This window comes from Heterodontus francisci, chromosome 20, assembly GCF_036365525.1.
Source record: "Heterodontus francisci isolate sHetFra1 chromosome 20, sHetFra1.hap1, whole genome shotgun sequence".
In the NCBI taxonomy this organism is placed as follows: Eukaryota; Metazoa; Chordata; class Chondrichthyes; order Heterodontiformes; family Heterodontidae; genus Heterodontus; species Heterodontus francisci.
This window is the reverse complement of record NC_090390.1, coordinates 83996134-84015193: the sequence shown is the minus strand read 5'-3', so window position 1 is coordinate 84015193 and position 19060 is coordinate 83996134. Positions and strand designations below refer to the sequence as shown.

Below are 19060 nucleotides of genomic sequence, written 5' to 3'. Positions count from 1 at the left end.
TTAACACAACATACAGTGCCGTCAGTGGACGCCAGAGTATTAACACAACATACAGTGCCGTCAGTGGACGCCAGAGTATTAACACAACATACAGTGCCGTCAGTGAGCGCCAGAGTATTAACACAACATACAGTGCCAAACGTGAACACCACAGTATTAACACAAAATGACTCAGTATTTTGAAGAAACTCAAAACTGCTGAAATTCTCACCTCTCTCGTCATTCTTTCCTCCTATATTTTACAGAACATTAAAGCTCTAGTGTGATGTTACCAAGCCGCTAATCCTTGCTTTGTTTGAATTACCCTCCCACACTTTCTTGAAATAAATACAGAAAATGCTGGAGATACTCAGCAGGCCTGTCAGCATCTGTGCAGAGAGAAAGACAGTTAGCGTTTCAGGTCAATGAGCTTTCATCCAGACCTGCTGTGCGTTTCCAGCATTTTCAGTTTTTATTTCATATTTTCAGCATTTCGCTGTATTTTGAGTCTGTACTCTCTCTTGAACCTTGGCAATGTCCTGCACTATGGGTCACAGCCCTACACCAAATTTTCTCAATAACAAAATCATCACGCCGCACCTTACCTGGTGCTTCAGGACTCCGACAGACTTTATGAATTTATCCATCCTTTGCCGTAGGTCAGGGATGTTAGGGTAAATGCGAGAAGTGTGCCCGAGCTCGTGTCTGTCACTTAGTTTGGCCTCTAGGACGGCGACTGCATCCAAGAGCTGATACAAAGACACTGCGATGTGACTGGAGGGGACCTGCCAGTAAGGAATCAAAAAGATACACAAAAGTAATCAGGATAAAATAATCTGACCATCAGATCTCGAGCTGTGTAAGAGTCGAGGCACAATGCTCTCCACAAATCAAATGGAAATATTCTTTGAAGTTACCCTTTCAGCACCCACCATTCTGTTACCTTACCTCCTGTCCTAATAAATTCAAGCCATGGCCCACAAAAATATAGGTAAAACAAACACTGAGAACGAGGGGGGTGTGGGGGGGGTGCTTTGACTTTGTGACGAAGATCAACATCTCCATCCAACCTTCCAAAACACTTAATTGCAATTTTTTAATTAATTAAACAGTCTGTTCATCTCAATAATGACAGGGAAGAGTCAGAATTCTACCTCTGCTGCCCTCAACTGGGACAATAAGGAATAAATCAAAACACAAAACAATTTAATTAAACAGCAATTAAATTATTTTCATTTTCTTGCATTGATTGTCACTGTTCTCGAAATGAAAGATTTGCCCACCCTTCATTCCCATGCTTAGAATTAGAATTAGAATATTACAGCGCAGTACAGGCCCTTCGGCCCTCGATGTTGCGCCGATCATCTGACCTACACTATTCCATTTACATCCATATGTCTATCCAATGACCACTTAAATGCCCTTAAAGTTGGCGAGTCTACTACTGTTGCAGGCAGGGCGTTCCACGCCCCTACTACTCTCTGCGTAAAGAAACTACCTCTGACATCTGTCCTATATCTTTCACCCCTCAACTTAAAGCTATGTCCCCTCGTGTTTGCCATCCTCATCCGAGGAAAAAGACTCTCACTATCCACCCTATCTAACCCTCTGATTATCTTGTATGTCTCTATTAAGTCACCTCTCCTCCTCCTTCTCTCTAACGAAAACAACCCCAAGTCCCTCAGCCTTTCCTCGTAAGACCTTCCTTCCATACCAGGCAACATCCCAGTAAATCTCCTCTGCACCCTTTCCAAAGCTTCGACATCCTTCCTATAATGCGGTGACCAGAACTGCACGCAATACTCCAGGTGCGGCCTCACCAGAGTTTTGTACAGCTGCATCATGACCCCGTGGCTCTGAAACTCGATCCCCCTACTAATAAAGGCTAACACACCATATGCCTTCTTAACAGCCCTATTAACCTGGGTAGCAACTTTCAGGGATTTATGTACCTGGATACCAAGATCTCTCTGCTCATCTACACTACCAAGAATCTTCCCATTAGCCCAGTACTCTGCATTGCTGTTACTCCTTCCAAAGTGAATCACCTCACACTTCTCCGCATTAAACTCCATTTGCCATCTCTCAGCCCAGCTCTGCAGCCTATCTATGTCCCTCTGTACCCTACAACACCCTTCGACACTATCCACAACTCCACCGACCTTCGTGTCATCCGCAAATTTACTAACCCACCCTTCTACACCCTCATCCAGGTCGTTTATAAAAATGACAAACAGCAGTGGCCCCAAAACAGAACCTTGCGGTACACCACTAGTAACTAAACTCCAGGATGAACATTTGCCATCAACCACCACCCTCTGTCTTCTTTCAGCTAGCCAATTTCTGATCCAAAGCTCTAAATCACCTTCAACCCCATACTTGCGTATTTTCTGCAATAGCCTACCGTGGGGAACCTTATCAAACGCCTTACTGAAATCCATATACACCACATCCACGGCTTTACCCTCATCCACCTGTTTGGTCACCTTCTCGAAAAACTCAATAAGGTTTGTGAGGCACGACCTACCTTTCACAAAACCGTGCTGACTATCGCAAATGAACTTATTCTTTTCAAGATGATTATAAATCCTGTCTCTTATAACCTTTTCCAACATTTTACCCACAACCGAAGTAAGGCTCACAGGTCTATAATTACCAGGGCTGTCTCTACTCCCCTTCTTGAACAAGGGGACAACATTTGCTATCCTCCAGTCCTCCGGCACTACTCCTGTCGACAATGACGACTTGAAGATCAACAACAACGGCTCTGCAATCTCCTCCCTGGCTTCCCAGAGAATCCTAGGATAAATCCCATCTGGCCCAGGGGACTTATCTATTTTCACTCTTTCCAAAATTGCTAACACCTCCTCCTTGTGAATCTCAATCCCATCTAGCCTAGTAGGCTGTATCTCAGTAATCTCCTCGGCAACATTTTCTTTCTCTACTGTAAATACTGACGAAAAATATTCATTTAACGCTTCCCCTATCTCCTCTGATTCCGCACACAACTTCCCACTACTATCCTTGATTGGCCCTGTTCTAACTCTTATCATTCGTTTATTCCTGATATACCTATAGAAAGCCTTAGGGTTTTCTTTGATCCTATCCGCCAATGACTTCTCGTGTCCTCTCCTTGCTCTTCTTAGCCCTCCCTTTAGATCCTTCCTGGCTAGCTTGTAACTCTCAAGCGCCCTAACTGAGCCTTCACGTCTCATCCTAACATAAGCCGCCCTCTTCCTCTTGACAAGCGCTTCAACTTCTTGAGTAAACCACGGCTCCCTTGCTCGACAACTTCCTCCCTGCCTGACAGGTACATACTTATCAAGGACACGCATTAGCTGCTCCTTGAATAAGCTCCACATTTCGTTTGTGCCCATCCCCTGCAGTTTCCTTCCCCATCCTACACATCCTAAATCTTGCCTAATCGCGTCATAATTTCCTTTCCCCCAGCTATAATTCTTGCCCTGCGGTATATACCTGTCCCTGCCCATCGCTAAGGTAAACCTAACCGAATTGTGATGACTATCGCCAAAGTGCTCACCTACATCTAAATCGAACACCTGGCCGGGTTCATTACCCAGTACCAAATCCAATGTGGCATCGCCCCTGGTTGGCCTGTCCACATACTGTGTCAGAAAACCCTCCTGCACACACTGGACAAAAACAGACCCATCTAAAGTACTCGAACTATAGTATTTCCAGTCAATATTTGGAAAGTTAAAGTCCCCCATAACCACTACCCTGTTACTCTCGCTCCTGTCGAGAATCATCTTCGCTATCCTTTCCTCTACATCTCTGGAACTATTCGGAGGTCTATAGAAAACTCCCAACAGGGTGACCTCTCCTCTCCTGTTTCTAACCTCGGCCCATACTACCTCAGTAGACGAGTCCTCAAACGTCCTTTCTGCCGCTGTAATACTTTCCTTGATTAACAATGCCACACCCCCCCCTCTTTTACCCTCTTCTCTGTTCTTTCTGAAACATCTAAATCCCGGAACCTGCAACATCCATTCCTGCCCTTGCTCTACCCATGTCTCCGAAATGGCCACAACATCAGGATCCCAGGTACCAACCCATGCTGCAAGCTCACCCACCTTATTCCGGATGCTCCTGGCGTTGAAATAGACACACTTTAAACCAAGTTCTTGCTTGCCAGTGCCCTCTTGCGTCCTTGTAACCTTATCCCCTACCTCACTACTCTCAACAGCCTGTACACTGGCACTGCAATTTAGGTTCCCATTCCCCTGCTGATTTAGTTTAAACCCCCCCGAAGAGCACTAACAAATCTCCCCCCCAGGATATTGGTACCCCTCTGGTTCAGGTGAAGACCATCCTGTTTGTAGAGGTCCCACCTACCCCAGAAAGAGCCCCAATTATCCAGGAAACCAAAACCCTCCCTCCTACACCATCCCTGCAGCCACGTGTTCAACTCCTCTCTCTCCCTATTCCTCTCTTCGCTAGCACGTGGCACAGGCAACAACCCAGAGATAACAACTCTGGTTGTTCTCGCTCTAAGCTTCCACCCTAGCTCCCTGAATTTCTGCCTTAAATCCCCATCTCTCTTCCTACCTATGTCGTTGGTGCCTATGTGGACCACGACTTGGGGGTGCTCCCCCTCCCCCTTAAGGATCCCAAAAACACGATCGGAGACATCACGTACCCTGGCACCTGGGAGGCAACACACCAACCGTGAGTCTCTCTCGTTTCCACAGAACCTCCTATCTGTTCCCCTAACTATGGAGTCCCCAATGACTAATGCTCTGCTCCTCTTCCCTTTTCCCTTCTGAGCAACAGGGACAGACTCTGTGCCAGAGACCTGCACCCCATTGCTTACCCCTGGTAAGTCGTCCCCCCCAACAGTATCCAAAACGGTATACCTGTTGTTGAGGGAAACGGCCACAGGGGATCCCTGCACTGCCTGCTGGTTCCCTTTCCTTCCCCTGACGGTAACCCATCTACCTACTTCTTTTACCTGAGGTGTGACTGCCTCCCTATAACTCCTGTCAATAATCCCCTCCGCCTCCCGAATGATCCGAAGTTCATCCAGCTCCAGCTCCAGTTCCCTAACGCGGTCTGCGAGGAGCTGGAGTTGGGTGCACTTCCCACAGATGCAGTCAGCAGGGACACTCTTGGCGACCCCTACCTCCCACATTCTGCAGGAGGAACATACAAGCTTAGAGGGAGCTTCAATAATCAGTGTGGAAATGAAGCACTTCCTCAGATGAGTAGGAAAGTTAATCCACTCTTTGAGGAGAGTGTATGAATGACACAGCCAGAAGTTCTCGAACAGGTTACCTAACCAGCCTCAGAGTCAAGGACGGTTTATTGTGCAAGGCAAATAATAATAGTTTGCTTTTTTTTAAAAAAAGTTTAGAGATAAGTGGAATACCAGAAAAACTGAAAATGCTGGGAAGCAGGTCAATCGGTGCATGAAAGCCAATTAGATTACGTTAGAGATACAGCACTGAAACAGGCCTTTCGGCCCACCGAGTCTGTGCCGAACATCAACCACCCATTTATACTAATCCTACACTAATCCCATATTCCTACCAAACATCCCCACCTGCCCCTATATTTCCCTACCACCTACCTATACTAGTGACAATTTATAATGGCCAATTAACCTATCAACCTGCAAGTCTTTTGGCTTGTGGGAGGAAACCGGAGCACCCGGAGAAAACCCACGCCGACACAGGGAGAACTTGCAAACTCCACACAGGCAGTACCCAGAATCGAACCCGGGTCCCTGGAGCTGTGAGGCTGCGGTGCTAACCACTGCGCCACTGTGCCGCCAATGATGGTTCAATTTTGAGGCACATCCCTTCAGAGCCAATAACCTGCTTCCAGATGCCGACTAGCTTTCTCTGCCTTTCCAACATTTTCCATAAAAGCTGGTGACTCTCACATGCTATTGCATTACTGAGGCTGTAAGGACCGGTGTGAAGATCTGCAGTTTCTGGAGCAGGAGCCCCACCTGGTGGTACAAGAATGCAGCTGCAGATCTGAATTACAGTAAATGCAGACTGGGCTCCATACTGTAGGGAGGAGATTGAGACATTAGAGAGGGGACACATAGATTCACAAGGATACTGCCTGATCTGATATGAAGAGATACAAAGAGCGATTTCAAAAACCTGGGCTGTTTAGGTTAGAACAGAGGAGATTATGGAGTGATTTTATAGATGTTTACAATAATGAAGGGATGGCTCAGTAGAGAAATACTGTTCCCAGTGGTTAAGGGGTTCACAATGAGGGGACAGAGATGCAAGATTAAATGCAAGACAATTAGGACAGAGAGCAGGGGAAACTTTGCTTTAAAAAATACAACACAACTACCAGAGTTAGTGATTAAAGCAGCAGCCAGGTCAACTTTTAAGAATAGGTTAGATATATGGTTGAAAGAAAGTGAAGGGGACTGAGAATAAAGGGATAGGGGAACAGGGCAGGTACATGGGATTAGGACTACTCCTGGCATGGAGGATAAACAAATGCAGGTTGGGATGAAAGGCCTGCTTCCATTGTAATTCTATTTAAGGTGGCAACAACAACTGACGTTTAAATGGCACCTTTAATGTAAAAATGTCCTGAGGTGCTTCAAAGGAGCGATATCAAACACAATTTCACACCGAGCTACTCAAGGAGATAATAGGACAGGAGATCAAAAGCTTGGTCAAAGAGGTAGGTTTAAAGGAGGAGAGAGCGGTACAGAGACGGAAAAGTTTAGGGAGGAAATTCCAGAGCTTAGGGCCCAGGCAGCTGGAGACACGGCCACCAAGGAGGGAGCAATTAAAATCGGGGGTGAGCAAGAGGCCAAAATTGGTGGGGTACAGAGATCCTAGAGGGTTGTATTGATAGACGAGCTTATACAGAAAGGGAAGAATGAGGTCATGGAAGGATTTGAAAACAAGGATGAGAATTTTAAAATTGAGGCATTGCTGGACCAGGAGCCAATGTAGGTCAGTGAGCACAGAGGTGAAAGGTGAACAGGACTTCATGCAAGTTAGGATATGGGCAGCAGAGTTTTGAATGAGCCAGCTTACAGAGGATAGAAGATGGGAGGCTGTCCAGGAGAGCACTGGAATAGTCTGGAGGGAAGAAAAACATGGATGAGGGTTTCAGCAGCAGACGGGCTGAGGCTGGGGTGGAGTCAGGCGATGTTACAGAGATGGGAGTAGGTGGTTTTGGTGATGGAGGGGATATGCGTATATGTGGTAGGAGGCTCAGTTCGGGGTCAAACACACAGTCTGGTTCAGCTTCAGACAACTGCCTGTGACAGAGCTGGAGCTGGTGGCAAGGGACTGGAGTTTGTGGTAGGGACTAAAGACAATGGCTTTGGTCTTCCCAATATTTAGCTGGAGGAAATTTCAAATGGGGAGTGGTTGTCCCTTACTAAGTTCTCTGGGAGGAAGGTTAGGAATGTTGGCAGTATGTTGGAGCTGAGAGTTACTTAAGGCAGCTCCATTCAGAGTATAAGTATGAGGACTGCAGCTTCAGAAATTCGCTCTAGCAGTACAAATGTACAGCTGGAGTGATGGTTTCACAGTGGCATGTCCAAGTAAGGATTGCACAACACATGGAGCAAATGTAACATATTACAGACGTTATTCTCACCTTTGTAAGCAGAACCAGAGAGATCCCAGGCCAGAGTGGCATGCAGTACATGTTGTGAGGCATCATGGGACAGTAATTATCCTTTAAATTAGCATCCAGGAAAACTCTTTTGGGGACAGAACTCCCTGAAGGAAGTGATTCAAATGCCTGCAGGGTGTCTTCTGCAATCTAGATGTTAGGAAACAGGACATTATCCTGTGAATGCCACATTCTGCCCAAAACACACTAACACACAAAGGAAACAGAAAAAAAACAACAGGAGGTTGGGGACAGAAATTGAAACTTATCATGTTAAGAGCATCAGATACAATGTCCCCAGGCATTAAGGTATGTCTATGTAACATGCTTTCCATTAGGAGTCATTGAATAGCAATCAGCAGTAGGAATCTTGATTGCTTTTGTTTCCCCAGCCTTAGGAAACTGAGGCCAATTGTAGTAATCCATTACTAACCCAGTCAGATCAGCTATCAAACCATCCAATGTTCTTCTCCAAGCTTAGAGCTACAACAGATATCTACCAACAGGGCCACTGGGGAAGGTGAGACAGCTTTTAAACATGGGCTTATTGGAAGGTGAAGCAAAAAGCTAAAAACACCCAGGCTGCATTCCAGCTTTCAGCTTTACAACAAGTTATGCTGGTAACGTAATAACCTACATGCAAATTATTGTTTTTAAGACCTTTTCTAATTCACCCACTTTCTCAAATTTGAAACATTTTTGTTGTCTCCCTACATTATTTTGAACCTCTCTTTAACCAACTCCAGTCCTATCTCGCTGTCTCCGGAGAATCCTTGGCATCAGGTGGCAGGACCGTATCTCCAACGTCAAAGTCCTCGAGGCGGCCAACATCCCCAGCCTGTACACCCTACTGAGCCAGCGGCGCTTGAGATGGCTTGGCCATGTGAGCCGCATGGAAGATGGCAGGATCCACAAGGACACATTGTACAGTGAGCTCGCCACTGGTATCAGACCCACCGGCCGTCCATATCTCTGCTTTAAAGATGTTTGCAAACGCAACATGAATTCCTGCGACACTGACAAGTCGTGGGAGTCAGTTGCCAGCAATCACCAGAGGCAGGGCTGAAGAGAGGCGAGTCGAAGAGACTCAGAGGTTGGCAGGAAAAGAGACAGCTGTGTAAGGAGAGAGCCAACTGTATAACAGCCCCGACAACCAACTTCACCTGCAGTGCCTGTGGAAGAGCCTGTCACTCTAGAATTGGCCTTTATAGCCACTCCAAGCACTGCTCCACAAACCACTGACCACCTCTAGGTGCTTACCCATTGTCTCTCGAGACAAGGAGGCCAAAAAGGAAAGGAGTCCTGTAAAAAGCTGTTCCCACTATCTGTAGACTCAAGGAGCCACTGGTGGGAAGGGTGCTGCTCAATTCAGCTGGTGTTAGAATCCAGGCCTACGACCTTACCAAAGAACCACCAAGAAGGGCTCAAAACTAGAGTGATGCTGGAAGTCGAGGCGTTCCAAACAGAAAATTTCTATCACCTACCTGTACCACTGAATCGGTGTGCTGGGACAGGTGTGAACTACTCTCCACTGACTCTGCTGAAAGGCGGGGGGGGGGGGGGGGGGGGGGGGGCAGAAAAAACACAACAATTGGAACAGTTAAGCAATTACAATCAGAACTGAACGGCCAAGGAGGAGGAATACAATATAAATATTTTAAAAACTGTACACAATGTATGACAAAATAATAATCTATAGTATATAAATTTGGTATAAGCAATTTATCAGAAAGAAAGCAAAGTGTTCACTGTTACGCAGAATCGCAATACCCAGACAGCAACTGCACTCAACATAAGAGTGGTCATTTACAGGATATAGAACCATTATCAAACCACTTTCCCTAGATAGAAAATGTGAAGCTTGCCAAAAAATACCATATACACTGTCATCCAGGGTCACTAAGATAACTACCACCACCAAGATGTACAGCTACATTTTATTAAAAATTCTTTCATGGGATGTGAGCGTCACTGGCAGACCAGTATTTGTTGCCCATTCCCATCCCTAACTGCTCTTGAACCAGGTGGCTTGCTAGACCATTTCAGAGGGCAATTAAGAGTCAACCACATTGCTGTGGGTCTGGTATCAAATGTAGGCCATTTCAAGTAAGGACGGCAGATTTCCTTCCCTAAAGGACATCAGTGAACCAGATGGGTTTTTATGACAATTGATAGTTTCATGGCACCATTACTGAGACTAGCTTTCAATTCCAGATTTTTATTGATTAATTGCATTTATTAATTAATTGAATTTATATCCCACCAGCTGCTGTGATGGGATTTGAACCCATGTCCCCAGAGCATTAGCCTGGGCCACTGGATTACTAGTCCAGTGACATTACCACGATGCCATCATCTCCCCCATTGTCAGAGACAAGAGTGCATGCACCAGCCAACTCTCGTTACTAGACATGGTGTGCAATGCAGCAGAGGAAGGAATACCAACAAACTTTTGTTCCACTTTTCTTTCCTGCTCACCGCACGAAGATGTAAACTCCTTGTTGTGGTACAGTTCCACAGCTAATGGCACTCCCCCAAATGACCATCCTCAGGCAGGTTCGGATGAAAGGTCATCGACCTGAAACGTTAACTCTGTTTCTCTCTCCACAGATGCTGCCTGACCTGCTGAGTGTTTCCAGCATTTTCTGTTTTTGTTGCAGGAAAGTGACTGTTGGCCACCTAACTCACTATAAAAGGCATCACAGCCAAATTCAATCTTATCCTCACCGCACACATACTTTCCAATTCAGTAGTGTGAACCCTGGCGGATCTCACTCCTTGTTAACTGAGGAATGCGCAGACCTACTGTAACACCATGACTATTGTCATGACTGATCAGCAAGTCCTGTACATGCCAGGAATCAACTCTGGGACCACCCAGTTACAATACACTTTGAAGGAATATTTTGCATTAGTTCTTTGTAGCAGCCTGACATTTTTTTTTACAAAGTGCTGGGATTTCCTCGATGAGGTGTGCAACACAACAGACAGAGAACAGGCCCGGATAGAGAGATTTGTTCTTTGAGCCAGTCCATACATACCCCCTCCTTGTGCACCAAACGACAGCTCAGGGGTATAAACCTCTTCAGTTACTGGGCTATTCTCCAGGTCCTATGAGTAAACAGTGCATCAGACTCGCAGATTAAGTTATCATTTAGAGATTGAAACACTTTTTAAAAAGATATATTTTTGGATTATTATTGTATTCATCAAGGCGGGAGAATTTTAGTTCTGGGGAATGGGACACTTTCCATTTCAGGCATCTGGTGGCAGCATCGAACACTCCCAGGCCCTCCCCAACCTCAGTTCATCAGTTCTGAAGAAGGCTCACTGCCCTGAAATGTTAACTCTGCTTCTCTCTCCACAGTTGCTGCCAAACCTGCTGAGTATTTCCAGCATTTCTTGTTATTATTAAAGTTCTGGGAACTAAATTTAAATGTGGCTTCCCATTAGCTCCTAGAATTTAAGCATCATTCTGAGTTAGGCATTTACTGTGAATAGACAATGCAGTTCCACACGGCAGACTATGGAATAGTTTGCCATTTATTTATTGGATTTTCTGGTTTTTCCCGATTGAACTTACAGAGACCTAGCCAATCACAGACTGAAGCCCTACCTTGACAATGAGTGCTTCCAGATTGCTGTCACTTGGGTACATATCTTGGGCAATCAGAATGAGTGAGAGCAAGTCAGAAGGTCTTAGGGAGCTGGCATTACGACTGTGAGGGCAAAAGGATAGAACAGGTGTTTCAAGGAAACAAATTTAATTCTGTGATAAGAACACAATGTTAACGACTCATTCTGAATTTGACAGACTAATAATGCATTTACTGTCAGATCTTCATGTTAAAAATACAAAATGCAACGAGCATGCAATTTTTAAGTCACATCTTCAAGTCGGATGCCCTGACTTTCAAACCTGGAGATGCAATGTAGTGTGTGGGGAAAGAGAGGGGCAAAAAAACAGCCATTGCTCACAGTGATCACTATGCAGCAACATCTGCTGGAATCTGCACACTTGTGGACCTCAGGTGAGGATACAATTGGACTATTTGACTGTGGCAGGGCATCACAGGGACCTGGTTGAGATGCACCAGTTAGGCTCATGGAAGAAGAGTGACCACATGGGCGAAGTCCCAAAGCCTCTGGAATCACACCCCAGAGTCAACAGCTTCGAGAGAGGAGGGTGCGGAAACACAAATAGCGAAGGGGTGGGCCAAAGTTTATTCAAATATTGGTAAACCTCAGAAGGCGCTGCGGTTAGCACCGCAGCCTCACAGCTCCAGGGACCCGGGTTCAATTCTGGGTACTGCCTGTGCGGAGTTTGCAAGTTCTCCCTGTGACCGTGTGGGTTTCCGCCAGGTGCTCCGGTTTCCTCCCACAGCCAAAGACTTGCAGGTTGATAGGTAAATTGGCCATTGTAAATTGCCCTTAGTGTAGGTAGGCGGTCGGAGAATTGAGGGAAGGTGGGGATGTGGTAGGAATATGGGATTAATGTAGGATTAGTATAAATGGGTGGTTGTTGGTCGGCACAGACTCGGTGGGCCGAAGGGCCTGTTTCAGTGCTGTATCTCTAAATAAATAAATAAATAAATAAAGAGAAGGTAATTTCAGGAGTCAGCACTTTTACAGTACTTGCTTCCCCACTTAGTTATCTACTCATTTAATACAGGTCGCCAAACTGACTATATCACTGAATGAATCTTTCAAGATCCAAACTGCTGGGTATAATCTCAAAAAACTAGCGTGCTGTAAACAGTGCAGATACTTCTGGAGTCATCAGCAGGTCCTCAGAATACAGTGACAGATAACATAGAGCATATTTTGTCCCTTTCTTTCACCTTTGCTCCCCCTCCCCCCAGGTCTTTTTTCAAGACAGTGACACTTACTGGGGTACAGTTCTATAGGTGATCACCAGAAACTCTCAAGTGACTGCCTTTCATGATTTTTTAAAAATTAATTTATGGCATGTCAGGATTGCTGACAAGGCCAGCATTTATTGTCGTATAATCAATACAAACAGAGATTCTGCAAGTTGCTCACGCTTGTGAAGGGCATCGCAGCAGAGTCCAGTCCTTTGTCTCACCCGACAACTACATATATGCATTTTGAGCAGGAGTTAATTGGTAATGAGTAAGAGAAACCCTTGCCAATTGTCACCTTCCTAATCCAGGGGTGGGAGCCCAATTGCAGTGCTCCTACCAGCACCATAGCTGAACCTAGTCAACTCAGCACAGGACAGATACATAATTGGGGTCTCCAAAGGTTTGTATGATTCAGCTACTCACTGAATGGCTAAGCCATTGGGGGGAGATTATTTTTAAATGACAGAATGTAACTAAACACATCACCTTGAAAAAAACGCCAGGAGCTTGGTGTGTACTAGGATAAAGGTGTGTACCACCTCCTCGTTAGCCCGCTCCATGCTGCTGTTTATCTGCTGTACCACCTGTCGGTCCAGGAACTCAATGCACTGCTCGCACAACTGGGGGTGGATCAGACGCTCCACAGCCTAACAACAAAAATACTGAGTCAGTGATGATGCACAGCTCCCCTTACTCCCCCACTCCTCTTCCTCCAATTATCATCCCTCACCACTAAAGGCTAATGCTCATTCTGCATCTGGGCAGTTGCACTTCCAGCACCTTAATCAGAAGGTCCATATTTCTTGTCTTTGCCTGGATAGCAAGCTGTGTGTCTATGGAGAAGAACAGTAGAAAGTCACAGCCAAGTCAGATTGAGAACTCGTTAACACACCGCAGGGGCTCCTGGATAGGAATTTGGAATGTGACGGATCACTGTATAGTGTCTAGGAATGGGACAGTGAATAATTTCTCCCCTCCCTGAGGGAGTGCTGCACTATTGGAGATGCCATCCTTCAGATGAGACATTAAACCTGCCCTCATAGGTGTGTGTAAAAGTTCCAATGGCATTATTTCAAAGAAGAGCTGGGGAGTTTTTCCCCAGTGTCCTGGTCAATACTTCACCCTCGACTAACATCACTAAAGGAAATTATCTCGTCATCATCATATTTTGCTATGTGGGATCTTGCTGTGTGTCCTGCATTACAACAGTGACTACATTTCAAAAGTATTTCATTGATTGTAAAATGCTTTGGGACATCCTAAGATCATGAAAGGGGTATAACAGGCAAATCTGTTTGTCTTTTCTCGCAAGCCAACCAATCACCACAAAGTCAAGTCACCACTGTGAGAGCACCAATACCACAAGAACTGCAGTGGTGCAAGAAAGCCGCCACTTTCTCAGGGCAGCGAGGGATGGGCAATAAATCAGCTTCACTCACACCCCAGGAATAAAAAAGCTTCATCCTCATAGCCATTACTCAATGCATTTCCGACTGTGAGTGCCAGCAGTCTATACAACTGTGGATCACAGGCAAGCTCAGCCCCTTCTGTCACACAAGACAACCCTCAATCACAAATGGTCTGGCCAACATAAGCTGATTCAACACAGACCTGAGAATCAAAGCTTTGGCCTTCCAGCCTGTGTTACCCTGTCTTCCCCAGTGCAATACATTTAACCTCTAAGCCAGCAGGGAAGCTCCTTTGGGATAACTTCTTCAAACTGCCACTGAGGATTGCATCACCTCCACAAGGAAGCTCTGGTCTTCCTCCCTCAGATGGCTGTAAGTGATTAGCATGTTTTGTAACATCTTCCAAACTTTGCACCGTTGCTCTGTATCTTGAGGCCGCAACCTGAGAAGGCAGAAAGAGACCTCAGTAAGAGAACACATGTAGGGTAACAGCAAACACCCTGGAATGGATCAAGTAAAGGTTTTAATGAGCAAGGCTGAAAAGATTAAGTCTACCCTCCTTGACATTGGCAGCTAATCATACAGAGCAGCCGTTAAGACAGAAACAGCTAACTTCCACTTCCCCAAAATAAAACTAATGTTTAACAAGAGCAAAACAAGGTGACTCCTGATAACGCATATGGCACCCTGACATCATCAGAGCGCTCCCAGCTCTGCACATGTGCAGAACGGACTCTTGCTGTCAGTAAGATGCTGCACATGCGCGGCCTACATTCTTGCCAGGACTAATTTGCCTATGTGCACGAAAATGTCATCGTGCACTGGAATGTCATCCCGCTTCTCTTCCCCGGAGCCAACCGCTCACCACTCGCTCCTGGCCTCACCGCTGCCTTCCCTCAGCCCCAGGCTAACCACTTCAAACCCCCCCCACCCCCATCTTCCACTCGCTTCCCCTCGCCGCTTCATCCTCATCAGCTGCTCACTCCGCTCACCAGTTCAAACCCCAACCTCGTCGCCCACTCACTCCCACTCACCGCTTCAAACCACCACCCGCCCCCCCCATCATTGGCCACTCACTCCAGGCCTTGCTGCTTCATTCCCCCCCCACCCTCCGCTCTCTCCCACTTCTCTCCCCACCCCCCCCACCACCTCCTACTTCCCCCGGTCACCCAGTCGCTCGCTCACAGTCTCCTTCCCCTCCCCTGCCTATCCCTATCTTGGCAATCTCTCTCTCTTTCTCCCCAGTGTCCCCCATGGGGAGCAGGTGCGCAGTTGGGGGGAGGCGGTGGGAGAAGTGAGAGGGAGTGGGGAGGGGGGGGGGAGGTGTGGGAGGAGCAAGAGGGAGCAGGGGGCAGGAATGAAGCAGTGAGGCCTGAAGCGAATGGCTAACGGGGGCGGAGGAGTGAGGGGTTTGAAGCGGTGAGCGGCAGCGTGTGGATGACAAGGTTGGGGTTTGATGCAGTGAGCGGAGTGAGCCGCCAATGAGGATGAAGTGGCCGACAGGTGGGGTGGGGTCGGGGGGGGTGTGGGGGTTGAAGCGGGTAGCGAGTGGCTGAGGGAAGGCAGCAGCGAGGCCGGGAGCAAGCGGTGAGCAGACGGGCGCAGGAGGCTGCGCCGGGGTAAAGAAGCATGATATTGTTGAAGGTGGAGTAGGATCGCAGCAAGCGATATTTAATTTTTTAATTTTTTGTGATAAATTGAACAATGCCATCTTTAATCCTGGCAGCTGCCTAAAATGTTGCAGACAGTGACGTTTCAGTGGATGAGGCTGCATTTGCGCATGTGCAAGTACTGCGCCACCTAGTGGCTGCAGCCAAAACCAAAACCGATTTCAGCATGTACAATCCTAAGTGAGAAACTGTGCACATTCTACAATACATACCTACTCCCTTAAGAGGGAGCAGAGAGGAATTTCCCCTATTTTTTCCTCTCTCATGGTTGTCTCATATCTAGTCACAATGCTCCAGCCATGAGTGTGTGGGTCAAGCTTGATGGACCAGGTGATCTTTTCCTATCTGTCATTTTTGTATGTTTGTACAACAAACTATTTTTATTAGACCAAGAAGGCCAAGAGGAGATTTAATAGAGGTTTTTAAAGTTGAAGAGTTTTCATGGAATGAATAGAGAAAGACTATTTCTGGCTGGAGAATCACTGACAGAACTGGGGGATGGGGAGGGGGGTGGAGGAAGGGGGTCACCAATTTAGAATTGGCACAAAGAAAGGAGAGGAGTAGGGAAAAATTTCTTTACACAGTGGGTTTTTGGAGCTTGGAATGCTTTGCCATAGAAGTTTTTGAGACAGAGCCCACTGCATAAAAAAACTGGGTAAATATTTGTAGCAGAGGAAGATAAAAGACTTTGGAGAGAGAAAAAGAGTAGTAGGATTAGCCTTGGATTGTTCTAGAATAGAGCAGTGACAGCAAGAATGGGCTGATAAGACAGATTCTGGGCTGTAAATGTCTATTGTTCCAAGGATATTTATTTTGACGTACAACTGGCACAAAACCAAATTTGCTACATTCGAGGGGCAAAAATAAGGAAGTCTTTTCTTGAGGTCATGTCAGCTCGGGTCCTGGGGCAGCAGACAAAGATCAGGAGTCAAAATCCCATTGTGACAAATGGTGAAAGTGAATTCAATAAATCTAGTAATTTGTGGGCAGACACCAGGAAAACTGCCAAACTTGTAAAAACCCAACTAGTTCACGAATCCTTCAGGGACAGGAACCTGCCATCCATACCTGGTCTGGCCTACAGCTGACTCCAGTCCTACACTTTGTGGTTGACTCATATTTGCAGGGAAACTAACAACGGGCAATAACGAGCATCGCCCACATCCCAAAAAACAACAAAACGTTAGTAATTGCAAGCAAAAGGTTTTCCATTTTTAAAAAGATACAGCTAACCAACACTTCCCCTTTTCAAAGATGTCCACCTCTTTATCTTTGATTTCTCATGTTACATATGTAAAAGAAATAGTTGCACCTTATCATGTTAAAAGATCTGCAATACTTTTTAATTTATTTTGCAGCGCGGTGACAGTTATATAGAGAAAAGGCAATGGCTAGCTAGCTTTCTGGACTCTGCAATCAGTTGTTAGGAAGCTTGTAAGAAGCTTAAGAAGAACATTTCCCAGTTTCACACTGTGTATTGGCACCACCTGCCCTTCCCCGCAGCAGTAAAACAGAGTCCACCATACAATCACCTACAGCACCAGTGCTACAAAACCCTGTACCACCACACAAACGTTACCTTCTTTCCACCAATATTCTGCTCTGGCCCCCTCTTCTCCAGAAGATGCCAATTCTTTCTGGCATTTGGTTTCACGTGCATCAAAAGTTCCCTCCAGTCATTCTCACAAGTGGCTATTCTTCATGTACAAGCCTATTGAGTACCGAGAGGCAAAGTGCCAAGTCAATTGTACTGCCCCATCAGAAATAATTTAACTTAGCAAGGACCACGGGTCGATCCCAGTATCTTCAAATACTGGGGCATGAGCTTGGCAATTTTCTGCTTTCAACGTCTGCCAATTCTAACTGACTGTTTCTCTCAGGCTTTTAAATCTGATGATACATTTTAAGTCATTTACCTGATGGTTTAGATATCGAAAAGATATAAATCGGGTTTACAGCAGAGAAACTGGCCATTCTGCCCTACTGATCTGTGTCGGTGTTTATGCTCCCACTTTCCTTCATCTCATCCCATCCGTATATCCCTCTATTTCATTCTCCCTCATGTTTTTATCTAGATTCTCCATAAATGCATCTATGCTATTCACCTCAGCTACTCCATGTGATAGCAGGTTTCTCATTCTCACCACTCCCTGCATAAAGAAGTTTCTCCTGAATTTACTATTGATTTGTGACTATCTTATCTTTATAACCTCTAGTTCTCCCACAAGTGGAAACATCTTCTATACTGGTTAACAGCTGGTTAAGGCTTTCAGTTACTTAGCTATACAGAGTAAGAAGTTCCAAACTGTAGCATTAGTTTATGCAAACTTAGCTGAATACAGAGAGGAGTTTTACATTCTATGAAACCACACCTGCCAAATGGAAACATATCAATTTGAACACTATGGAACACTATTTGAACTTTTACTGGACATTGATCATAACTTGTTTAAAAAGACTACAGAGCTGAACGGCTGAAAACATGGCTAAGCATTTGCATGCTGAGAGACAGTTGAATAGAGAGACAATGGAAGCGCTCCCTGATTCAATTAGCAAGATTGGGCTGTGCAACAGCGATGATCCACATCTTGTCTGTGTAAGAGCCAGCACTCCCCCACCGAGTGTGTCTAGTAAGCTTTGAAGAATCAACAACCCTAGCAGGCGACGCTGGTTCAGACAAAGAGCTGGCAACCTGCTGGCCAACGTAGGAACTGTTGAATTGTGCCTCACAGAAAGGTTTGGGGCAGACTGCAACTGAACCTTAAGAAGAACCCTTCTCTCTGTGTCTTTCTCTCTCTCCAAAGTTCCAGGGACCCATGGAAGCAGCTTAAGAGGACTTCTTCACCCTTCTGGTACCAGCAAAACAAGTTTGAAAGTGTGTACTGGGCGCCAGCGAGAACTGCAAGACTTAACTCCAATCAAGGTCTTCACACCCAAACCAAAAACAGGAACTGAATTCCATCGACTACTCCAAACCCTCCCTCTTTAATTCTTTCTCCCCCTCTGTATCTATTTGTGGGTGTGTGTTTATTGCGTATGCATGCTAGGTTGGTTGCGTCACTTATTTTAACTGAGTTGAGTGTTAAGGCTAATAAACTTACACCTCTCTTGTTTAAACCTAAGAAAGCCTGTCTGATTGGTTCATTTACAATTATAGTTAGAGAGCAGCGAGCAAGGATGCACTGAGGTGAAGCTAAAAATACTGGTTTTTAAAAGCTAAACCCTGTTAAGACCAAACCAGGAAAGGGGCCAGAGGGGAGCCCAGAGCCCTTCCTCACCTGGTCGTAACATCAGCCATGATCTCATTGAATGGCAGAACAGACTCGAGGTGCTAAATAACCTCCACCTATTCCTATGTTCCCCCTGCACTTTGGCTAGGGGAAAAACTAACCAAGCTTCTGATCCTGATCGCTATCCAGCAAACCTTGTTGGAAGTGCATATGTCACGTCATCTGGTTAAGCTTCAATGGCCCCATGATTAAAGAGTCTGCTGAGACTCTCCATCTAC

The 19060-nt window shown here is 45.9% G+C and overlaps 1 protein-coding gene across 2 annotated transcripts in view; it reads right to left on the bottom strand.

The window, feature by feature from the left end:
* hps1 (HPS1 biogenesis of lysosomal organelles complex 3 subunit 1) overlaps nucleotides 1–19060 on the bottom strand; it is a 49190-nt gene that overhangs the window by 15524 nt on the left and 14606 nt on the right. Inside the window, exons 4-10 of one of the 2 annotated variants that reach the window (XM_068053153.1) lie at nucleotides 14216–14324; nucleotides 12960–13120; nucleotides 11225–11327; nucleotides 10650–10719; nucleotides 9093–9148; nucleotides 7591–7758; nucleotides 585–764 (exon numbers count right to left, since the gene is read on the bottom strand). In XM_068053153.1, coding sequence (XP_067909254.1) covers nucleotides 585–764; nucleotides 7591–7758; nucleotides 9093–9148; nucleotides 10650–10719; nucleotides 11225–11327; nucleotides 12960–13120; nucleotides 14216–14324 — 847 coding nt within the window. The remainder of the gene's footprint in view (nucleotides 1–584; nucleotides 765–7590; nucleotides 7759–9092; nucleotides 9149–10649; nucleotides 10720–11224; nucleotides 11328–12959; nucleotides 13121–14215; nucleotides 14325–19060) is intronic. The other variant, XM_068053154.1, reaches the window with a different exon arrangement.